The sequence below is a fragment of the Anguilla anguilla genome, chromosome 4 (genome assembly GCF_013347855.1).
Source record: "Anguilla anguilla isolate fAngAng1 chromosome 4, fAngAng1.pri, whole genome shotgun sequence".
NCBI lineage: Eukaryota > Metazoa > Chordata > Actinopteri > Anguilliformes > Anguillidae > Anguilla > Anguilla anguilla.
Window position 1 is genome coordinate 19,336,379 of NC_049204.1, and position 19,247 is coordinate 19,355,625.

The following is a 19,247-nucleotide window of genomic DNA, read 5'->3' on the forward strand; positions in this document are numbered from 1 at the left end:
ACGGCTAAGCGTGCCAATGAGCATCGCCTCCACATGCTAGGGACTGAAAGGGAACCTAAAAGCCATTAAACTGGCTGAGTGCTGTATTTGCCCTGTGGTGTGTGGAGCTCTAAAACATGTCAAGTGATCATACTAAATATTATCATCATCCCTGCATGTATACATGGTTGGCAGACTCATATATTCAAGGCAGAGTTGCCACATGTATTCAAATGATAGAACCTCTATAAAAAATAAACAACAAATGTCCATTGCAAACAAAAGTTCTAAAACACTGCTTTAAAATAATTTCAATGTTGCCAACTGCACAACACGGCTCCTGCTTTATGCCACAGAGCCTGCTGGTTGATCTTTGTGCTTTGAGTCAAAATAGATCTTGTTTTCCTTTCCCCTCACAGAAATTAGTTATTTTTTATTAAAATAAGCATTGAGAGAATGGAAGGGAGACATTTCACTAAGTCTGTACCTGTGCTTCCCCATCTCTCACTAAGACATAACTTTATCAAAAGATGTTTTGGTCACCACTGAGCACTGCTCAAAGTCGAGAGCAAGTCGATCATTGTCAGCCCAGGACAGTTCCAAATGAGAACTGGGAGTGGGCTGTTGACAGCAAGGTCAGTAACCGCCTTCTGTTGGGTTGCTGGGATATAGTAACTATGGTAACACATGCGGTGCTCTATGAAGAGACATCCTGACAGTTACACTGCAGCTCTGTCAGAATTCACCTTTGTGTTTGTCATTCCTGCTGTGACTACTAAGGTAGGTAACTTCCTTCATAGTACGCACTATGTGAACCAATGTAAACCAAATGTAGCAGTAATGTAAACCAATATATGTTATAAATTACCCGAATTTTACAAGATTTAACAATAACAATTTCACAGTAAATATTGTAATCAGCATTTTACTGTGAAATCAATGGTTACCTGAATTTTTCAATATTTAACAGTAATATTTCACAATGTAATCAAAATATTACTCTGAAATCAATGCAGGCTAGGCAATGTTACAGCAAAATACAGTGAAATTTGAATTGAACTGGACCACGCAGCCTTATGGGATATGGCAGCTGTGGTTGAAACCGAGTGAAGAGGCACCGATAGCAAATTCGGAGTCAACTACTAGACAGATACGGTCAGTGTTAACCAGTATAAAGTTTTATTTCAGCATTCAGATAGCTTCACTAACAGTGTTTTTTCCATTATGACTGTATTATAGTATACAGCTGTATTCATATAGATACAGTATACTATTAAATCTTGTAACTAAGATGATGATTGTGCTTTCATTAGTAAGGCTTTGTAGCTGGAGTGTGTTGTGTGTTAGCATTAACTTCATGTTAGCCTAGCTATCTAAAATGATAAAGTCAATAAATGGATGAGCGAATAATTGATTTTTTGGGGCTAAGGAATTGATCCTTTTCTTTTGAAATGAGGTTGCTTACAAGACTTGTGAGCAAAGAATATCCACTATCAAAGCACTAAATTAAAATAATTTGAGAAGAGGGCATTGTCTGATCTAACATGATTTTATACTGAAATTATTAGCCAACTTGTCAGTTTAATTGAGCATTTTACAACTGTAATGCATCTGATGAGCCATACTTATCAGGCTGCATTGCTGTGTGATGAAATAAATGTGGCATCAATCTCACTTGGCTTTCAGTAATTTTCTTTGTGGTATTTCAGTGTTTGAAGGAAAGAGGCATTATTGCATGTACCTTGGAGAAACAATGCCAAAACATCTATGAAACTGAAAGCTTTTGTCTTGGCATTTTGTTTACAGGTGCTTCTTAGGTACCAAACCAGAGAGGGGCTCAAAATCAAAGAAGAGGGTTCAACCAGAGAGTTTGCACTTTTCTCAGAAAACTAGTTGATTTTCAGTGGATGTCAGCGTAGACATAATTTTCTTGACTGGACTGTATACTGTGTTTACATTTAAGGTTTTATAGTTTTATGGATTTTTTTTTTTTTTTACAGTTTTGCATACTAAAAATGTGAAATAGAAACTGATTGTTTGTATGCGGTTGTCATTGCGTAAGCTTCTGATTGATAAATTCTTCATGGTGTTCTAAGTCCATTGCAAATACATTTTTTCAGCATTAAAAAAACTTCTTAATATGTAAAATGAATATTGTCTTTGTATTTATATTAATTTACCTGATTAGAAAAGGTGTCCAATGCCAGCAGCCATACCACCATGAGCCTTGCTCCTGCTGAATGGCTGAAGCTATGCCAGTCTGAGCTTTGTTAGTACTTGGATGGGAGACCTCCTGGCAAAAAGTTGCTGCTGAAAGAGGTGTTGATGGGCCAGTAGGGGGCAATCTTCCCTCTGGTCAAATATTCCCCAATGCCCCAGTGCAGTAATGAGGACACTGCTGAAGGATATGCTGTCTTCTGGGTGAGATGTCCTGACTCACAGTGGGCATTAAAGACGGCATGACACTCATCACAAAGAGTTGCGGGTTCCCCGGTAGCTTGGCTAAATTCCCCAGCCTGGCTCTCTCAACCTGCTACCTAATCATTCCCTGATTTAATTGGCTAAAAAATAGTTCTCTCCCACGCTACCTCAGCGGATGTGAAGCACATTCTGGTGCAAAATGGTTGTCATGCATCACCATAACCGGGTGGGTGCAACACACTGGTGGTGGTTGAGGCGGGTGCTACATACATGCAATGTATTATTATAAATTACATGAAATGGTCAAATTTGTAGTATTTAACAATATTAACTGTAATTTTACAGTAAATTATGCACTACTTAGCACTACTGCTTTTACACTTGCTATGTGAAAATACAGGTGATTACTGTAATTTAGAAAAGGCTGATTATTGTAATTGTACAGTAGCATACAGTTATATTACACCAATCCATGGTCCTTGTTTACCAATCCATATCCTTGCTTACTGTGTATAGTTGTCATTTAATTGTAATTTACTGAGAATATGTTACAGTAAATTACTGTGAATATTTTAACAGAAAATTACTGTGAAGTACTTCAACTAGTAGCCAGTAATTTGCTGTAAATATTCAGCTAATTTTCTTTTACAGTGCCATGCATTATGCAACCAATTTTCTGGGGAACTTATACTTTATGAAAGGATCAGTACAGTCCTATATTGAGAAATACATAAAGGGGCCTATATGAAGAAGCATTCTACATTTAGTAGTTCAAAAAGTCTCTTGGTATATTGGTATCTCATAAAAAACACGTTTTCAACGTACAAAAATGCCAAGTTACTCACGCATACAATACATACACCGTCTAGAACTCATTCATTCACACTCCCAAAATCCAGGCCTGCCATTAAAAGTATTGATATCAAAATGACGCCAAGTTACGGTACTAGAAACAATATAGGCTATCTTACCTCACCGAAATTAAATAAGATGTATTCCACAGCAATGCTACCCAATATTTCCTCAATTCTTTCAAGTCACTTGGCCCTGTGTGTGTAAGCATGCAGTACATGGACAGGCCAAACATATGCATGGATGGCTTTCTCACAGTCAAGATTGATTGAATAGGCGTCTATATGTCCAATTTGTATTGGTATGTATGTATTTCGCTGCACAGCCTTTCTGTTGCGTGAATGATTGTATGTTTCTTGGTATAGATGTCTGTTCATAAATGTGAATGTAACATGCTGCGAGGGAAATGTCCCCATGGGGATAAAGAAGTTCTCTATGTATGTATGTACAATACGCATTTCACATGCAGTATTTATTGTACGTAGCAAAGCATTCAGAAGCGAGTATAAACATGTTTTCTGGAGAAATATGCTTACTGTAGTTACTCACCAGCAGTTTTCCACATGAATTTAAATGTGTTACATGAGGCAATTCGAAATATTTGACACTTTGATCTGACACAACGTTTGCATGACATTGTAAAATGGTAAGATTATAAAACACAGGGCCAAGTGACTTGAAAGAACGTAGTAATTGTATGTGGCTAGATAGAGAACAGGGCGAGGTAACATGAATGTAGAAACGCGGCGTTTGCTGATAAGAAGGTTTTGTAGGGTAGGCAAGTGAAGAAATATAGTTAGTAGAAATAGCACAGTGGTGAACTGGTGTAACATTTTTAATAAAACGAATACATTTGCCGTCATGAAATGCATATGGGTGGCCGTGAGTGAGTTTTGGTAAAGCAAATATAAGCGTAAGAAAACGTTAGTGTAAAAGAGGAAATGATCTGCCTGAGGGCGAGGCGGGATTCAATCCTTCAACCAGACGTTTACCAGTCTGTGACTTTGTTAGTGCAGCACCATGACATAGCTGTGCAATGCATGAAATATCACTAGCAAACCTGTCCGTGGTTTTAAAGAACACAGGCCAGTAAGCACAGAACAGCTCCCGTTGAATCCATATGGCTCTGCAATATTGTAGCCGGTTAATAAGTGAACGTGCAGACGGTACGTCATAATGCAGTGTATACGTTCGGTGAACGGCGGGTAGATATGTATATATATTAGTGAGGGTAAAAGCAGGTTAAAGAAACATGTCCCTAGCTGGGCTTGAACCTACGACCCCTTGTTCCCAAGACGATAATCTTACCCACTAGGCCACAGGCAGATTAGCTGTTTAAACTGGAAATGTTTCAGAGTAAAAAGGTATGGGTATTTTGCGTGTGTATGCAAGTTTTTGATTGGGTCGTGAGGATGAGGATTTGGCTGGTGTCCGTAAAATGTCCAATGGGGAGACATGTTGTTAGTGGGATAGGCGGCAGGAAAAATAAGAATGAGAAGAAGAAGAAGAAGGAGAAGAATAAGGAGAAAACGCAAAATCCCCTTAGTTTGGGGCTTTATTGTGTGGACATGTGAAGTTGTTTATGAAATCGGTCTGTTGAAATGGGGTCAGAATGTACAGAATGTAATGTTTTTAAGGGCTGAGTGTCTGTGGCTGTTGTGGTTATTTCTGTGGGGAACCCTGAAAAGTGCCAAACTCTCGGTGCTGTATAGGTATGGGGCATGCCCCCGCCAAGGCGTAACTTGGCGGGATGGCATACCTGCCATCCCAATTTTATTTTAGAATACATAGCATTATTCTTGTACATAAAATGCACATTCCCACTATTGCTAACTACTATGATTAGTCCGAAGGCAGACTGTATGTGTGGGGCCAATACTCTTTTGTATGTCTGAAATTGTACTTGCATGCATGTGTAAACTTCAGCCTCAATACACACTACAGGAAGGACTGAAACGATGACTCACAAGAGAATGTGTCCTCACTGAACCATTGGATACGACTCACTGAGTTTACTCATGGAAAAATGAACCAGAACGCGCCTCCAAAGATGGGCAAACTGGACGACCAATAGAACTACAAAGAGTGGCAAGACGCGTGGTGAGGTCTGTGAAGCAGCAAATCCTCCAAGCCACATACAAATCCGCTGTGTGGCTGAGGACTCCATTCGTAGCCTAGACACTTTCAGTACTACGGTCTCAATCTTTATATCTTGCTCTACCTGCAACCATCTCTGCCTTCCCTGTCTCTAAAAAGCAAACTGGACAGGCTGTCCACTCTCCTTAAAAAAGAGAGAGAGAAGGTGTTTGATGTATGCATGCCAACAAGCAGATCCCTTTACTGTAATGCTCTCATCTTACTGTCCCCGGGATGAAAGCTGATATCGGCCGTGGCTCAGGTGTGTGGGGTGCGAACGTCGGAGCACAATCAGACAGGGGAGAAGCGGACAGGATACTCACTACTGCGCACAGTCAATGAGCTGGTACTCGTTGGAGCGCTCAAAGCAGGCCTTCACCCCTTCGTCGTCCCACAGCTTCTTTGCATGGTCGAAGAATTCCTGATGGGAACAGAAAAGACACAGGAATTAGAGTGTCCTATATTCAACAGTGAACAGAATTCATCTTTAGTACATCTAATAGGCACATCTGAGTACATTTAATACCCTTGCAACTTTTACAATAAGATAAGATCTGATAAAAAGTAACAGTGTATTAGTTAAAAGTAATATATGAATTCTTTGATGATTATTTGTGATCAAACACTATATTTCTCAATTTTCTGTTTTCCCACACAGAAACGTCACTCTCGGGAGCATACTAACCCAAAAAAGCCAATAGCTAAATTAAGCACTTTCTGATAAGGATGGTAAATGGACTGCATTTATATAGCGCTTTTATCCAAAGCGCTTTACAATTGATGCCTCTCATTTGCCAGAGCAGTTAGGGGTTAGGTGTCTTGCTCAAGGACACTTCGACACGCCCAGGGCAGGGTTTGAACCGGCAACCCTCCGACTGCCAGACAATCGGTCTTACCTCCTGAGCTATGTCACCCCAGAAAAGGAAGAACAAAAACATGCCAAACCACTGATGACAAGAACTGAACACCATTCATACAGTACCTACAATATACAAATGAAGATTACAATAACCTTACTTCCTCTAGAAAGCCTCAGTCAAGAAAAACAACTTCATTTCTGCGCAACAGCATAAAACTGTCACCCGCGGAACCTGCATCACAGAAGATAATCTGACACGGGTTCTTAGAAAGAGAGCAGGTTTTTTTTGTTTTTTTCACACCTGCTGCTCGCGGTGGCAGGGCGGTAAACATAAAGAGCCCAGAGAGCCCAGGCGCGACTGCCGAACAACACAAACGCAGAAAAACAAACCGCGCGCGGCGCAGGGAGAAGATCGACGACGCCGCGTCCCAGTGACGTTACGAAGAAAGAACGCCAGAAAGACGTCACACTCCGTCACTGGAAAAGACAATCGCGCCCGAAGAACAGTCAGGGGGAAGCAGGCGAATGAAACAGAGGGACATAGCAGAAGAATCTGGATTTGGAATCTGCCACTATTATTTATAACTAAGAGTTTCGTTCTTTCCATCTGATCTCACAAAGAATATTTATAGACTTGCATCGGTAACCATTGGAGAGCAAACTCAGCAGAGTGAAAACATTCATTTAGAATTTTAATTTAAACCAAACAGTGCAGAAAACAATGACTGACTGCTAATGGTATAGTTACTCCCTAAATTAATGAGCTCTAAATCATGTCACATGGGTGCGCAAGATGCTTCCAAAAATTGGGTTTCCTAATATATGACTGATACTGTTCTTTTTGGCCAGAAAAAGTATGTCCACTAACAAACAAAGCAAACAAATGAAACAAGTTTTTGGGTACGGTATGACACATTCTCAGGCATGATGACACCGTTATCAAAGCCTAGTAAGACACCCATTTAAAGAGAAGGACTTTTGAGAACTGCACGAGAGCTCTGCTTACTGAGAATGCCCCGACATGGCTCTAATACCCTGATTGGCTCTGTGAAGAGGTGAAGTGCTGGTTCATTTAATTTGCCAACTGGTCTTTTATAAAAAGCCTTCATTAGCACAAGGGCAATAGAAAGAGAGTCATTAGAGACATTTAAGACTGGGAACCCCAGCACCCCTCGGGGTTAAGTTAATGATGCCGCTTTGCGCTCAGGGTAATCCCCTGGTTATTCCGCTCATCTGCTCACCTGCCAGGGAGATTACAACCCCTCCCACCCAGCCTCTAGGGACAACCCCCCCCCCCCCCCCCCCTCCCCCCAGAGGCCTGGGCTCCTACATGTGTGTGTATGCGTCTACGTGTACGTAACTCCAAGTGGTTAAATATCAACTCAACGAGGCTTCAGCGCGGTGGGGAAAAATGTACATCCTGAGGGCAAACTGCAGACAGTTTCTGGAGCGACAGCACCACTGACACTGTCACATGCGGATGGATTTTGCGGTCAGATCAAGTGGGCGGTCCAGATCAGCGTTCCAGCAACATGGTCATGATGGTCATAGGCATCCTCCAGCCTCGTGGCCAATAGGAGCAAGGCGAGAGAAACGGAGCCCCTTCGTTGTGTCTGAATGACACTATTTCTTTTTTTACTCATTAACTGGGAATGTCAGTACAGCACGCAAACTGCATTTGACCCCGTTAGGACAAGGGCGTGCTTTATGCAGAAAGATGATGGGAGAGCTGTCATGCACAGGAGCTTTATCACACTAAGGATCTCCGCTCCACTGAAAACCTACAGGTCGGTACGGTATGGGGGTATCCAGCTGATGATATCTCTTCTTTCACTGTCACTCACGCAGTACAATTTTCAGTGTTAAATCAACTCTTATAGAGTACACATCTGAGTACATTTAATACCCTTGCAACTTTTACAATAAGATAAGATCTGATAAAAAGTAGCAGTGTATTAGTTAAAAGTAATATATGAATTCTTTGATGATTATTTGTGATCAAACACTATATTTCTCAATTTTCTGTTTTCCCACACAGAAACGTCACTCTCGGGAGCATACTAACCCAAAAAAGCCAATAGCTAAATGAAGCACTTTCTGATAAGGAAGAACAAAAACATGCCAAACCACTGATGACAAGAACTGAAAACCATTCATACAGTACCTACAATATACAAATGAAGATTACAATAACCTTACTTCCTCTAGAAAGCCTCAGTCAAGAAAAACAACTTCATTTCTGTGCAACAGCATAAAACCGTCACCCGCGGAACCTGTAGCACAGAAGATAATCTTCTTTCACTGTCACTCACGCAGTACAATGTTCAGTGTTAAATCAACTCTTATAGAGTACACATGGTCCTTTTCAGACTCATATGTACTTGTTTGCAAATGAGAATTTGTTCTCAATCACTTTTACCAGGTTAAATAAATAAACTGGTTTATAGTTGAACAAACACTGAACATTTTACTGCGTCTCAACACTTGGCCATTACTTTTCCCAACTTTGCTAATATTGTTATTATAACTAACAAAAAAGTATTATTATGTTAGGCAATGATTTAAATATCAATAAATATAAATAAATATAAATATAAATACAAATATAAATCCCACAGCAGACCTAGCCAAAATTCAGAAGTTACTCTTCTGCTAAGTAGGTGCTCCATGCTGACACAAACTGAGGTATCCCCCACTTTACTACAAAGTAAACGAGGTGTGCGTTACCTGCAACAGAATATACGCCAATACATCCTGCTCTTCCGGTTCTTTCTAAACCTGCTCCACTAAACAATCTCAAACCACCAGGCCTAAAAGCCACTTCTGACTGCGGAAGCAGAGAGAGCAGCATCACTCAGGGTCCGCGTGCAGGCAACGAGGCAGGCTACTGATATGAAACCACCTGCGTTGTGATCGTCAGTTTTGCTAAGATCGTAAACATTAAAGTCAAGATATGAAACACTGTGCAGCTGATTTCACTTGGTTTTGGCCCACAATCATTCAGTGTCTTCCTGTTTTTTGGGGGGAGGTTTTTTACACATTCGTTCACAATTCTGCTGCTTTACACATTTCTCACAATCTGTGGAATGCCATAGTCAGTTGAAACCTTGTGCTCCCGCGCATCGACAGTGCTGCACCTATATGAAGCTTTCACTTTCACTGTGACTAAGAGGCTCACATCTCTACTTCACAAATTCAAAAATATTGGATGAGAAACCACTCTCATGTGAGGTCTGTGTGGGTGAACAAATGTGTTATTTTTTTCCCACCAAGGGTAAAAATGCTGCATACAATGCACATACTGTAACTCTGCATTGTTTCATGACAGATTCAAATCCGGATGCTTTCTAGTATATTTGTATTTTACTTTTGCTCATTCATCCAGGGCATGCATTTCAGTTTTGGACTGCCACAATCATCTAGATATGAAGAAAGTCCTGCATGTGACATATAGGCCTACTGTTGTGTTTAAAGAGATTTCAATCTAGTTGGGGTAGCCCCGATAAAATAAAGAATAAATAAAATCTATAAAAAATATGTGATCATACAGTTTCACTGAGCACGTAAACTCAAATGAAATGTCATGTGCAACATTCTTTCTCTGCATGGTGATGAATGATATGAGACTACCTTTACAAGTCATGAAAATCATACTTTGTATTTTCTGAAAACTGGTCTCCCTATGAAACATAAACAATGCAGCCAATTAAAGGCACTATTATTGCCTGTCCACAGAAACTGTGCTCATCTTAAGAACTGAGGAAACCAACTTGATCCAGCACTATAGGACAACCAAGAGAAAAGCCTTCACTGAGCCTGAAATATGCTATCACACAAGCAAGATCTCTCTCTCTCCCTCACTCTCTTGCTTTCTCTCTCTATCTCTTACAAAGAACACTATTGATTATACATCCATTACAGTACAGCACAACATTGGCTTTAACCTTCCCCAATCCTCACTGGAGTCACTGTCATTTTTGGAAATTGTAAGGAATACACCTGTCAGCTTCCATCTAAACCTACAGTACAGTGCATTTTCAAAATAGAACAAATCCCCAAATGTGTAATTAGTTCCAACCTATCAAGGCAAAGCACAGCGCTTGTGTGGACAGAGAATGAGCGAGTGAGCGAGCAAGCGAGCGAGCAAGAGAGTATATTCGGGCTACAGCAAAATACAGATTATTTTTCATCCCTGCATAGCATACTACACTGCAACAAACAGCAATGCTATTTCTTTTTCCTCCCCTCTATTTCCTCCTTCTCACCAATAAGGCCCATGCACATCCCAGAAAATGACACAAACAATCCATCAACACTATTCTTACACTTCCTTTCAAACCTATTGGCAGCATGACATATAACTTCACATCTTATAGCTTCTATAAGCCGAAAAGCAGGCCAAATTCTCCTCTAAGTGCAGGTATATGTAAAAATATGATTTATGATTGATGTCAGCAAATCATAAAGATATCATAAAAAGGTCACCGTTTCACTATTAATGTGTACTGTATTCTGTCCCAACTGTGAGTAAGCTAAGTGAAACCTAAGCTCAAGGGAATGTAATGAGGTGTAATTGACAGACTCCTTCAATTGATTTTTATGCAGAGCAGGGACATTCAGAGGAGCCCTCCATTTTGAGAAGAAGTAAATATTGTGCTGTAGATGTCATTTCAGCCATGCCATCTTTCAACGGCCATCTTTTGTAATGGCCAAGAGAGTGCCTTTATATGCATGACTATGCATGTCTTGATTCAAAAGCCTGGGCTGACTTCCGAAAAGGTATTGCTTTTACATTCTCATCTATGTTTAGCTGCAGTGTCACACTTAGGGCTGCGGTGAGTCATCAGCCAAGTGAAAAGATGCCTATTTTTAGCAATGGGTTGCGTCTGACAAAAAAGCACCGAAACCTGCAGCCAGACACAGTCGCAGTGTGCAAAACAAAACCGGACAGCAAAAAAAAAAGGCCCACCCTTGCAGTCACATCCTGTCAATCTCTGTTACCCTTTCCTGCCACAAGCACATTCACAGACACAGACAGATGGACAAACATGTCACAGGAACACTCAGGGACAGCCTCTCCAGTTTGTTCAAAGCATCCTGCTCTTAACTTGTACGATAAGCTCAATCTAAACGATGCCATTATTGGCAACATTGAACAAATGAACAAATAAACACAATTTGTTTCATTGCATCTTCAATAACAGATCAGTCAACTGAAAAGTTATCCTCTAATTGTTATTATTATTCCTCTAATTATTCCTCTAATTTCTCAGTTTACAATGAAATGTTATACATGCATTGTGACATACTGACTACAAAATGGCCACTACTACATTTGCAAGTTATATTTATTAATTGTCAGTCAACTAGTTTGGCAAACTGGCACTCAAACATACTTGTACGCTGCTAATTCAAATTATTTTTGTTTGCAAGTACAGATTTGAAGACTTTTCTGGATTTTTATGGGTGAACCCATACTGATTCTAATACACACACTAATGGCTAGCCATATCCTTCCACATAGGCCTAGATCTTCACCCATTTAGGCACACAGAATCTTATGGTTTTCATCAGTAGCTGTCAATAGAAAGTTTTTTATTTTCATTTCAGTGAACATGCACTTTTCTCCATCATCACATTACATTACAGGCATTTAGCAGACTCTCTTATCCAGAGCGACTTACACGACTTTTTTGCATAGCATTTTACATTGTATCCATTTATACAGCTGGATATATACTGAAGCAATTTCGGTTAAGTACCTTGCTCAAGGGTACAACGGCAGTGTCCTACCCGGGAATCGAACCTGCAACCTTTCGGTTACAAGTCCAGTTCCTTACCCACTGTGCTACACTCCGTCCCCCATCACTCATATATGGCCTGACTGCAGAATCGGAGTGTGATCCAGTGTCTCCACGTTGACCTAATTGAATCTGCAGAAAAAGGCTAACTGTTTTAAATGAGCCCAGTTTTCAGGACTTAATAAAATCAATAGGATTTTTCATGCTATATTGTGAAGTACTATAAGGTGAAGTAGTGGCTAACTACTTGATTTGTACTTAATAAAACCAAATACTTAATTCACAGCTGTTAACTGGCTGATTTACTGCTTGCAGTAAAATGTTATAAACACTGTCAATCTTCTGCCTATCACAGGAAGTGATCAATCTGGCAAGAAGGATATCAAACACTGTAACTTAACTTCCAGTGTAGTTCTTAGATCACATTGCACATACTTTTACAATTCCAAAGAAAGTCAGTGAAATTGACTTGTTTTGAACTGTACATAGCCATATTTGGCCAACTGCCAAGCTACGGTTCTAAGAACAGAAGTACAAAAATTGACTTGTTCATTAGTGTAGAGGAAACAAAGACAAGTTACAGATAATTGCACATCCAGAGGAAGACCGCACAACAGTATGACCAAGGATAACCATTAAACATCAACAATGTTATGTGATGACCATTGGAAATCGCTAATGCTTAGCACAGGAACAAATCCCATGAATCACTCATTAGCTATTGCACAATAAACCAGAATTTTAATTAAATAATACTTTAGAAAATGAACAAAACTTGTAATGTAGCTCCAGTGAAGCTTTAGCAATATGAGTATTTTTGATGGTATTCTTTGTTGTTTACGTAGAATAAAGGTTCTAATTCAACATATAACCCCTCTCTTATTTCTTTTTTTAGAAAAGGCTAAATGGAGAATGATGTTGATATGCAATAATCAAAAGGGAGAGGAGGTAGACAACAACTACAGCTATGTTTGAGACTGTATCCATGGAGTAGAATAGAAAGTCGGAAAGTGACAATGGGGAAAGACAACTTTCCAACCTTCTTTACCCAACCTTCTTTACCCCAAAAAAAAACTGACAACAGCTACTTTTCCACAGATCACACCACACAAATGATCTGTAAATGTTCATACATACACAAGACAAATTACATACACATCAGGCTCCTCATGAATTACTGAATACAGTAGCTATGAAGCATTGAATACCATTAGCAGCATGTACCCAAGCATGTAATGAACACAGTCAGACTGCAGTTGTAAGGTCTAATGAGTGCTTGGCAGCTTAGTGCAAGTGGAGGGCTCTGTTTAAGACAAACATGTCATTGAAATCTGCATCGGACTGCATACCTCTGAAAGGAACCGTGTATGTGTCAAATTAACAAACAACTGCCTGGTGTGCTCAATAGTACCGTTTTCCTTTTAAAGACTTATGGTGAAGTTAAACTCCACAAAATCAGGAAGTACCTCAAATTTCATTTTGATGTCACCGTACGTCTAGTGGAAGAGCACAGGCCTCAGATGCACCACACCAGACGTACACAAAGGCAACAGGAAGTGAATCTAGTCACATCGCATGCCATTTGATATCATTATCATCGCCCACGTCCTCACCCCTCCTTCCACAGTGTTCATGGAAGAGCTTTGGCATGAGTCATGCATGTACGCTGTATGACAAAGAATTTGAAAAATGCAAAAGTGTTAGGTGACAGCACGAAATGGAGCACGTAAAACCATGTTTCGCTGAGTGCAAGCCGAGACTTCGTTGAAACTGAAGCATGTTTGCTGATGGGCGTTGCTATCACCGAACCCTTGAGGTGAAGCAAGAGTCGCTAATGGTGGTACACTATCAGACACAGAAAGGTGAAAGAAAGGCAGACCTCCCTCCTGAGGGCTCTCTTATACAGAAGCTTGTGACACAGAGCCTGAATAAACCCAGTGTGCAATTCACTGCCCCACAGAGGGGCCGGGGATGGAGCAACTGGGGGGCTCACTTCACTGAAGTTACCCAAGGCTGACAGTGTGTGTCACGTTACCCTCCCCGACGCCCCCCACGGCACACCGGATGAAATCCCAGCACCTCATAAAACCGCAGTCCGCGTCTGATCAGAGTGTATCTGCAGATGTGCTCCAGAAAAGCACAGTTTAAAACGGCAAATTTCTGGTGAAGATTTGTCCACTCTAGCGCCATGAATCTGGAAAGGTGAACAAATTGATGCAGCTCAATAATACGATGGCATTAAAGGCCATAAGCACGCTGAAGATTAATAACGCTGTTTTTTTGGGGGGTGGGGGGGTGGCAGTGCACCGCTGCTCATGAGCTATGGGGTCCTCAGTTACACTTTCTTACATATCATGATGATTAAACAAATACTTCACATATTGTAAGACACTGGTAAGCAGAATACACCAGGATGGTGATCGTCCAGAGCAACTTATGTGTGGTTTGTTTTCTATTTTTGTGGGTGTGGGTGGGGAGGGGTGTTGTGCTTTGGGCTGTTCACATGTACAGAAATACTAAAATAAAGTCAGTTTATGTGTTGTCTGGAAAACAAGTACCAAGGCTACTTACAAAAAACAAGCCTGAAACTAACAAGGAAACAAAACAGAGCTTGTTCACTTAAGGAAGTTTGTTTAGCATGGCAGACCTAGGGGAGTTCACGATGAACCACACTATTGAGATACAAAATAAGTAAATAAAGAAAAACTATCCAATATAAACTGGTTCTTTCATTCTTTGCCTTCTCCAAAGTCAAATCAGGGCATTTGTTTTATAATTAAAGGTTTAAGAAATCAATTGATTCAACAAAGTGTTGACAATGGCCAGGAGTTTCAAGGAGCGTGAGGAAGGGATTCAGTACATGGGGTTCCTCGCAACTCCCTGCACAAAAGCAGCCCCCTTAGGTCAATCAAGCACCCACAGTTTTTCTGTCAGCTGTGCTGGGTGGTGAAAAGAAGCATGTGCTTTGGAGAGATCACATCACCTAAATTAACTGAGGATGATGCACTGATGGAGATGAGGAAATGAAATGAAAATGGGTTGGTAATGAAGACAGCCACTGAATCTATATCTGACCAGTGCTGAAGAGCTTTCCTACTTTCCTACATACTGTAAAGTAGTCCCTTTCACTAATTTCATTTTTCCTTTTTACTTCCACGATTTAAGCCAAAAAATAATTTCCAATGAAAAGAAAATGAAAAATCTTTAGTCAAATATACAATACATACATAATACATAACTTCATTGACTAATTTTAAAATGTACTTTGCAGATTAAACAAATAAAAATGTTTCTCGAGTGAAGAATCACTTTCAAAGTTAAGACAAACCTTGGAAATACTCAAACGCTCTCTATCCCTTGAAGTGAGACAGAGAATGTTAACTTCCAGCCAAGATCCCCAGAAAGCCACTAGCAAACCCGTGATAGCCATTATCACTACTTTTATTAGACTTTCAAAAAATCTGTATTAGATAACCGCAATGACACAGAGGATCGAGCCCTCTTTTATGTGTTACTTTGGTAACTGAATAGACGACTTCAGCTAAAAAAGAATCAACTGTTTGGATTCTTTCATAACATCGCCACAGTAACAGCCTGGCCTTGTCTGCCTCTTGACCCACCAAACAGTAAACATATCAAACAATTCTTTGTGAAGCCAACAATCTACTTTGATTTAAATGCCTGAATGCACTTTCCAAAACAGGCAAAATTAAGTTAAGTTCTTTAACAACCTTTCTAAGACCTCTACGCAGATAAGGTTTAATGAAAAATTAGAACATACCACAATTTACCAACTTAAATATTTGGACAGTGACAATACTTGTTGTTACGGCTCAGTACTCCAGCACATTGGATTTGAAATGAAACAATGAATATGAGGTATACATGCAGACCCTCAGCTTTAATTTGGGAGAATTTACATCCATATTGGGTGAAACACGTAGGAACTCAAACCCTTTCTATACAAAGACCACCCATTTTGGAGGACCAAATGTCATTGGACAGTAGGCTGCTCAGCTGTTTCTTGGCCAGCTGTGGGCTGTTGCCTTAATTCAAGCAAGAACGTAGTGCAGAGCTCAGCAATAGCAAACAACCTGGAAGACTGTGGAAGACGACAGCAGTGGGTGACTGAAGAATACTTTCAGTTGTGGAGAAAAAAACCTTTTTAACTGTTGAACAGATTAAGAACACTCTCCAGGAAGTAGCCAATGATGTCTCAAAGACTGAAGTAAAGATATTGTAAGTTTACACCAGCATAACCTCAGAGGGTTCACCGTAAGATGCAAACCACTGGTAGGCCTCAAGAACAAAATGGTAGCAAAATAGTAATTTAAAAAATGGTCTAGAACAAAGCCTTATTGACAGATCAGATTAATATTAATCTGTACCAAAGTGATGGAAAGAGAAAAGGGTGGAGAAAGAAAAGAAATGCTCATGATCCACAGCACCCCTTCCCTTCATCTTTGAAACATGATGGAGGTATGCTACGGCTCAGGCATGTGTGGCTGCCCCTGGAACTGGCTGACTTGTCTTTACTGATGACGTAACTGCTGATAGCAGGATCAGGATGAATTCCGAGGTATATAGAAGTATTTTATCTGCTCAGTTCCAACCAAATGCCACAAACCTGAATGCATTGAATGCAAAGGATTCGCAACCAAGTGCCAAATATGACAACTTTATTTAAGATTATGTTCATTTGTCCAATAACTTTTGGTCCCCTAAAATGGGGGGACTATGTATGGGGGGGCTGTACTTCCGAAATAGATTACAGATCCTTAAATTAAGTCTGACAATCTCATGTTCATTGCTTCAATTCAAATCCAATGTACTACAGTACAGAACCAAAACAACAAAAATTGTGTCACTGTCCAAATACTTATGTTCTGCAATGTAATTATACAAAATAGTTAAAGCTTCACAAGGCTTCACTACAAACAACAAAACCTTGAATGCTTTTGTTAAACAATTTGTTCTGTTACTTTAAAATGATCAAATAATATTTTTGGACCCACCATGTACAATACCACAAATTTACACATATAAAAATCTCTTTGAATGCCCATAAAAATACCGAATTAACTTGTGTTCCACACAACACTACTGAAAATGTCTGTATAAGGTGCAGATCTGGGTAAAATACTATATAAAATGTTCTGCATCATTTACAGTGATCGCTGCTGAGTTGAAAATTGAGGATGCAGAAAAATTCCCCTTAGCTGATTATTATTTTCAATAATTTTCCTTGATTAACAAGTTTGCCAGCAATCTGAGAAAACTATTGGCAAGTAAACACACAGTTTCTTTCTTCAAATCATGTTAGGGAGATTAAATAAGGGATATTTGTGAGTAACCGTGTCATTATATTTATAAAGAGACATTACATTAGTTGCTTTGACAATAATTTCACTATAAGTCACAGGCCATTCTTCATTAACTTGCAAACAAACAATTCCTTGTGATGCCCTCCAGCATCTAAAGCAACACAGTTATCTGCCCATGCCATTTCCTATTGCCTGAATTTTCAGCTCTTAAAAGCATAAGGTGAATCCTTAAGAGCATGAGTATGGTTTGAATACAATTTGCTCTTAAAGTGGCTAGGGTATGTTTGACTGAATCCAGACCTTGGTCTTTTCTTCTCCATCAAGCAAAATCCTCAAAGATAGTAGTCTAAAAACAATTACAATAGACAACTCTGATACAGGCTTTATTTCTCCCCCAAAATCAGCCAATCTCAGCTTCAAGGAATAAATAAAATTACAAACTCATTATTGGGTACAATTTTGACACACATTTGCATACGTATGCCTATGAGTTCTATGAGGTTTGTCTATGAGGTCTTGCAAACAAACGTAAGTCTGAAGATAGTGGTGTCTTATCTACAGACAAACAGAAGAATCTAGATGATAGTCATTCCCAAAAGGAAAAAGGTTGAATTCATTCAAAACATCGAAGAACTCATTTTTAAAAAGATTTCCAAACAGATGAAAGCACATTGGTCTTACCTGTGTGTAGTCAAAGTCTGAGTAAGGTGCAATACTTCTGATGTATTCTATTCTGAACTGGTTCTCTGGATTGGCTAATGGAACCGGGGGTATTAAAGTGCTCATCGCTGAAACTATAGTCTAGGAAGCAGAAAAAACAATACATAACCATTAATTTGAATAAAAACGGGATAAAATAAAGGACAACACAGCAACACATTGGCTTGTTAACAATTGAGCAGGAATTAACCAAGCATAATCTTAACATTTAATAATACAGTATTTGTACAAATGTTTCAATTAGATCTTACCGCTATGGCATCCTTCACATTTTTCCGGATGTCCTGAATTTTCATTTTCTTTTCTCTGTGTAAAAAAAAAATGATTAGATTTGTAATTAGACAAACCAATGGCAAACTACAGAAAATAATTGAATAAATATTAAATGAATATTTAATATGAAACTTAACTTTGCAAAAGCAAAGATAATACACATGAAAACATCCCTCTTCGTGCAGGCAGTACATCTGAATGAGCCACTTTGCAGGGGAAAGCATTTTAACTTTTAATGACACATCTGATATTCTCATTTAAAATACGTTGTCCAACCCGTGAAATCACCCCAAAACCGTTCTGTAGGTTGCTCGAAAAGGATTTGACAAATACAGCATTAAAATAGAATATAGAATGCAAATGTTGTATTCTCTCTATTGCACCACTAATCAAACTTTTTATTTATTTATTTATCAGAGAATGCATTGATGAGGTAAAATAACTTCCTTCAGTTCGAGTTCAGATGTATTTCAGACTGGATTACGTTTAGGGCTTTTTTTTCCCATGGCGCGCAGGAACTGCTGTTGTGGGCTATGCGTGGCAAATTGTGGTCACTCACTCACTCACTCACGTACGACCTGAGAGGGTCGTTTGGTGGGACGCATGCGCAGGTGGTGCTTCGTTTTGTAGGACGCATACGCAGGTGCATCTCCCAAAATCACCACTTCGAACAGCACAAGATTTTTAAGCACAGCTTTATCGCCTAATGTTACTTTAGCTAACCCTAACATGTTAGCGTTTCGTCTACTTTACTTAACCTAGTTTGCGCGTACCACCGATACAGATGTACGGATACACGGAGGACAACAAATCACGTTACAGAGCTGAGGACATGCCATAGCTAGCTACCTATATAGTTAGCCAAGTTCTACTCATGACACT

General features: G+C 39.7%; 1 protein-coding gene and 1 long non-coding RNA gene across 3 annotated transcripts in view; one reads left to right on the forward strand and one right to left on the reverse strand.

Annotated features, from left to right (window-relative positions):
* gnal (guanine nucleotide binding protein (G protein), alpha activating activity polypeptide, olfactory type) overlaps positions 1-19,247 on the reverse strand; it is a 65,583-nt gene that overhangs the window by 30,345 nt on the left and 15,991 nt on the right. For both annotated transcript variants that reach the window (XM_035415735.1, XM_035415736.1), the window contains exons 3-5: positions 18,344-18,398; positions 18,054-18,173; positions 5,712-5,809 (exon numbers count right to left, since the gene is read on the reverse strand). In XM_035415735.1, coding sequence (XP_035271626.1) covers positions 5,712-5,809; positions 18,054-18,173; positions 18,344-18,398 — 273 coding nt within the window. The remainder of the gene's footprint in view (positions 1-5,711; positions 5,810-18,053; positions 18,174-18,343; positions 18,399-19,247) is intronic.
* Positions 678-2,108, forward strand: LOC118226260. The gene is made up of 3 exons (XR_004765005.1): positions 678-759; positions 996-1,134; positions 1,786-2,108. It is a non-coding gene; the product is annotated as an uncharacterized LOC118226260 (long non-coding RNA).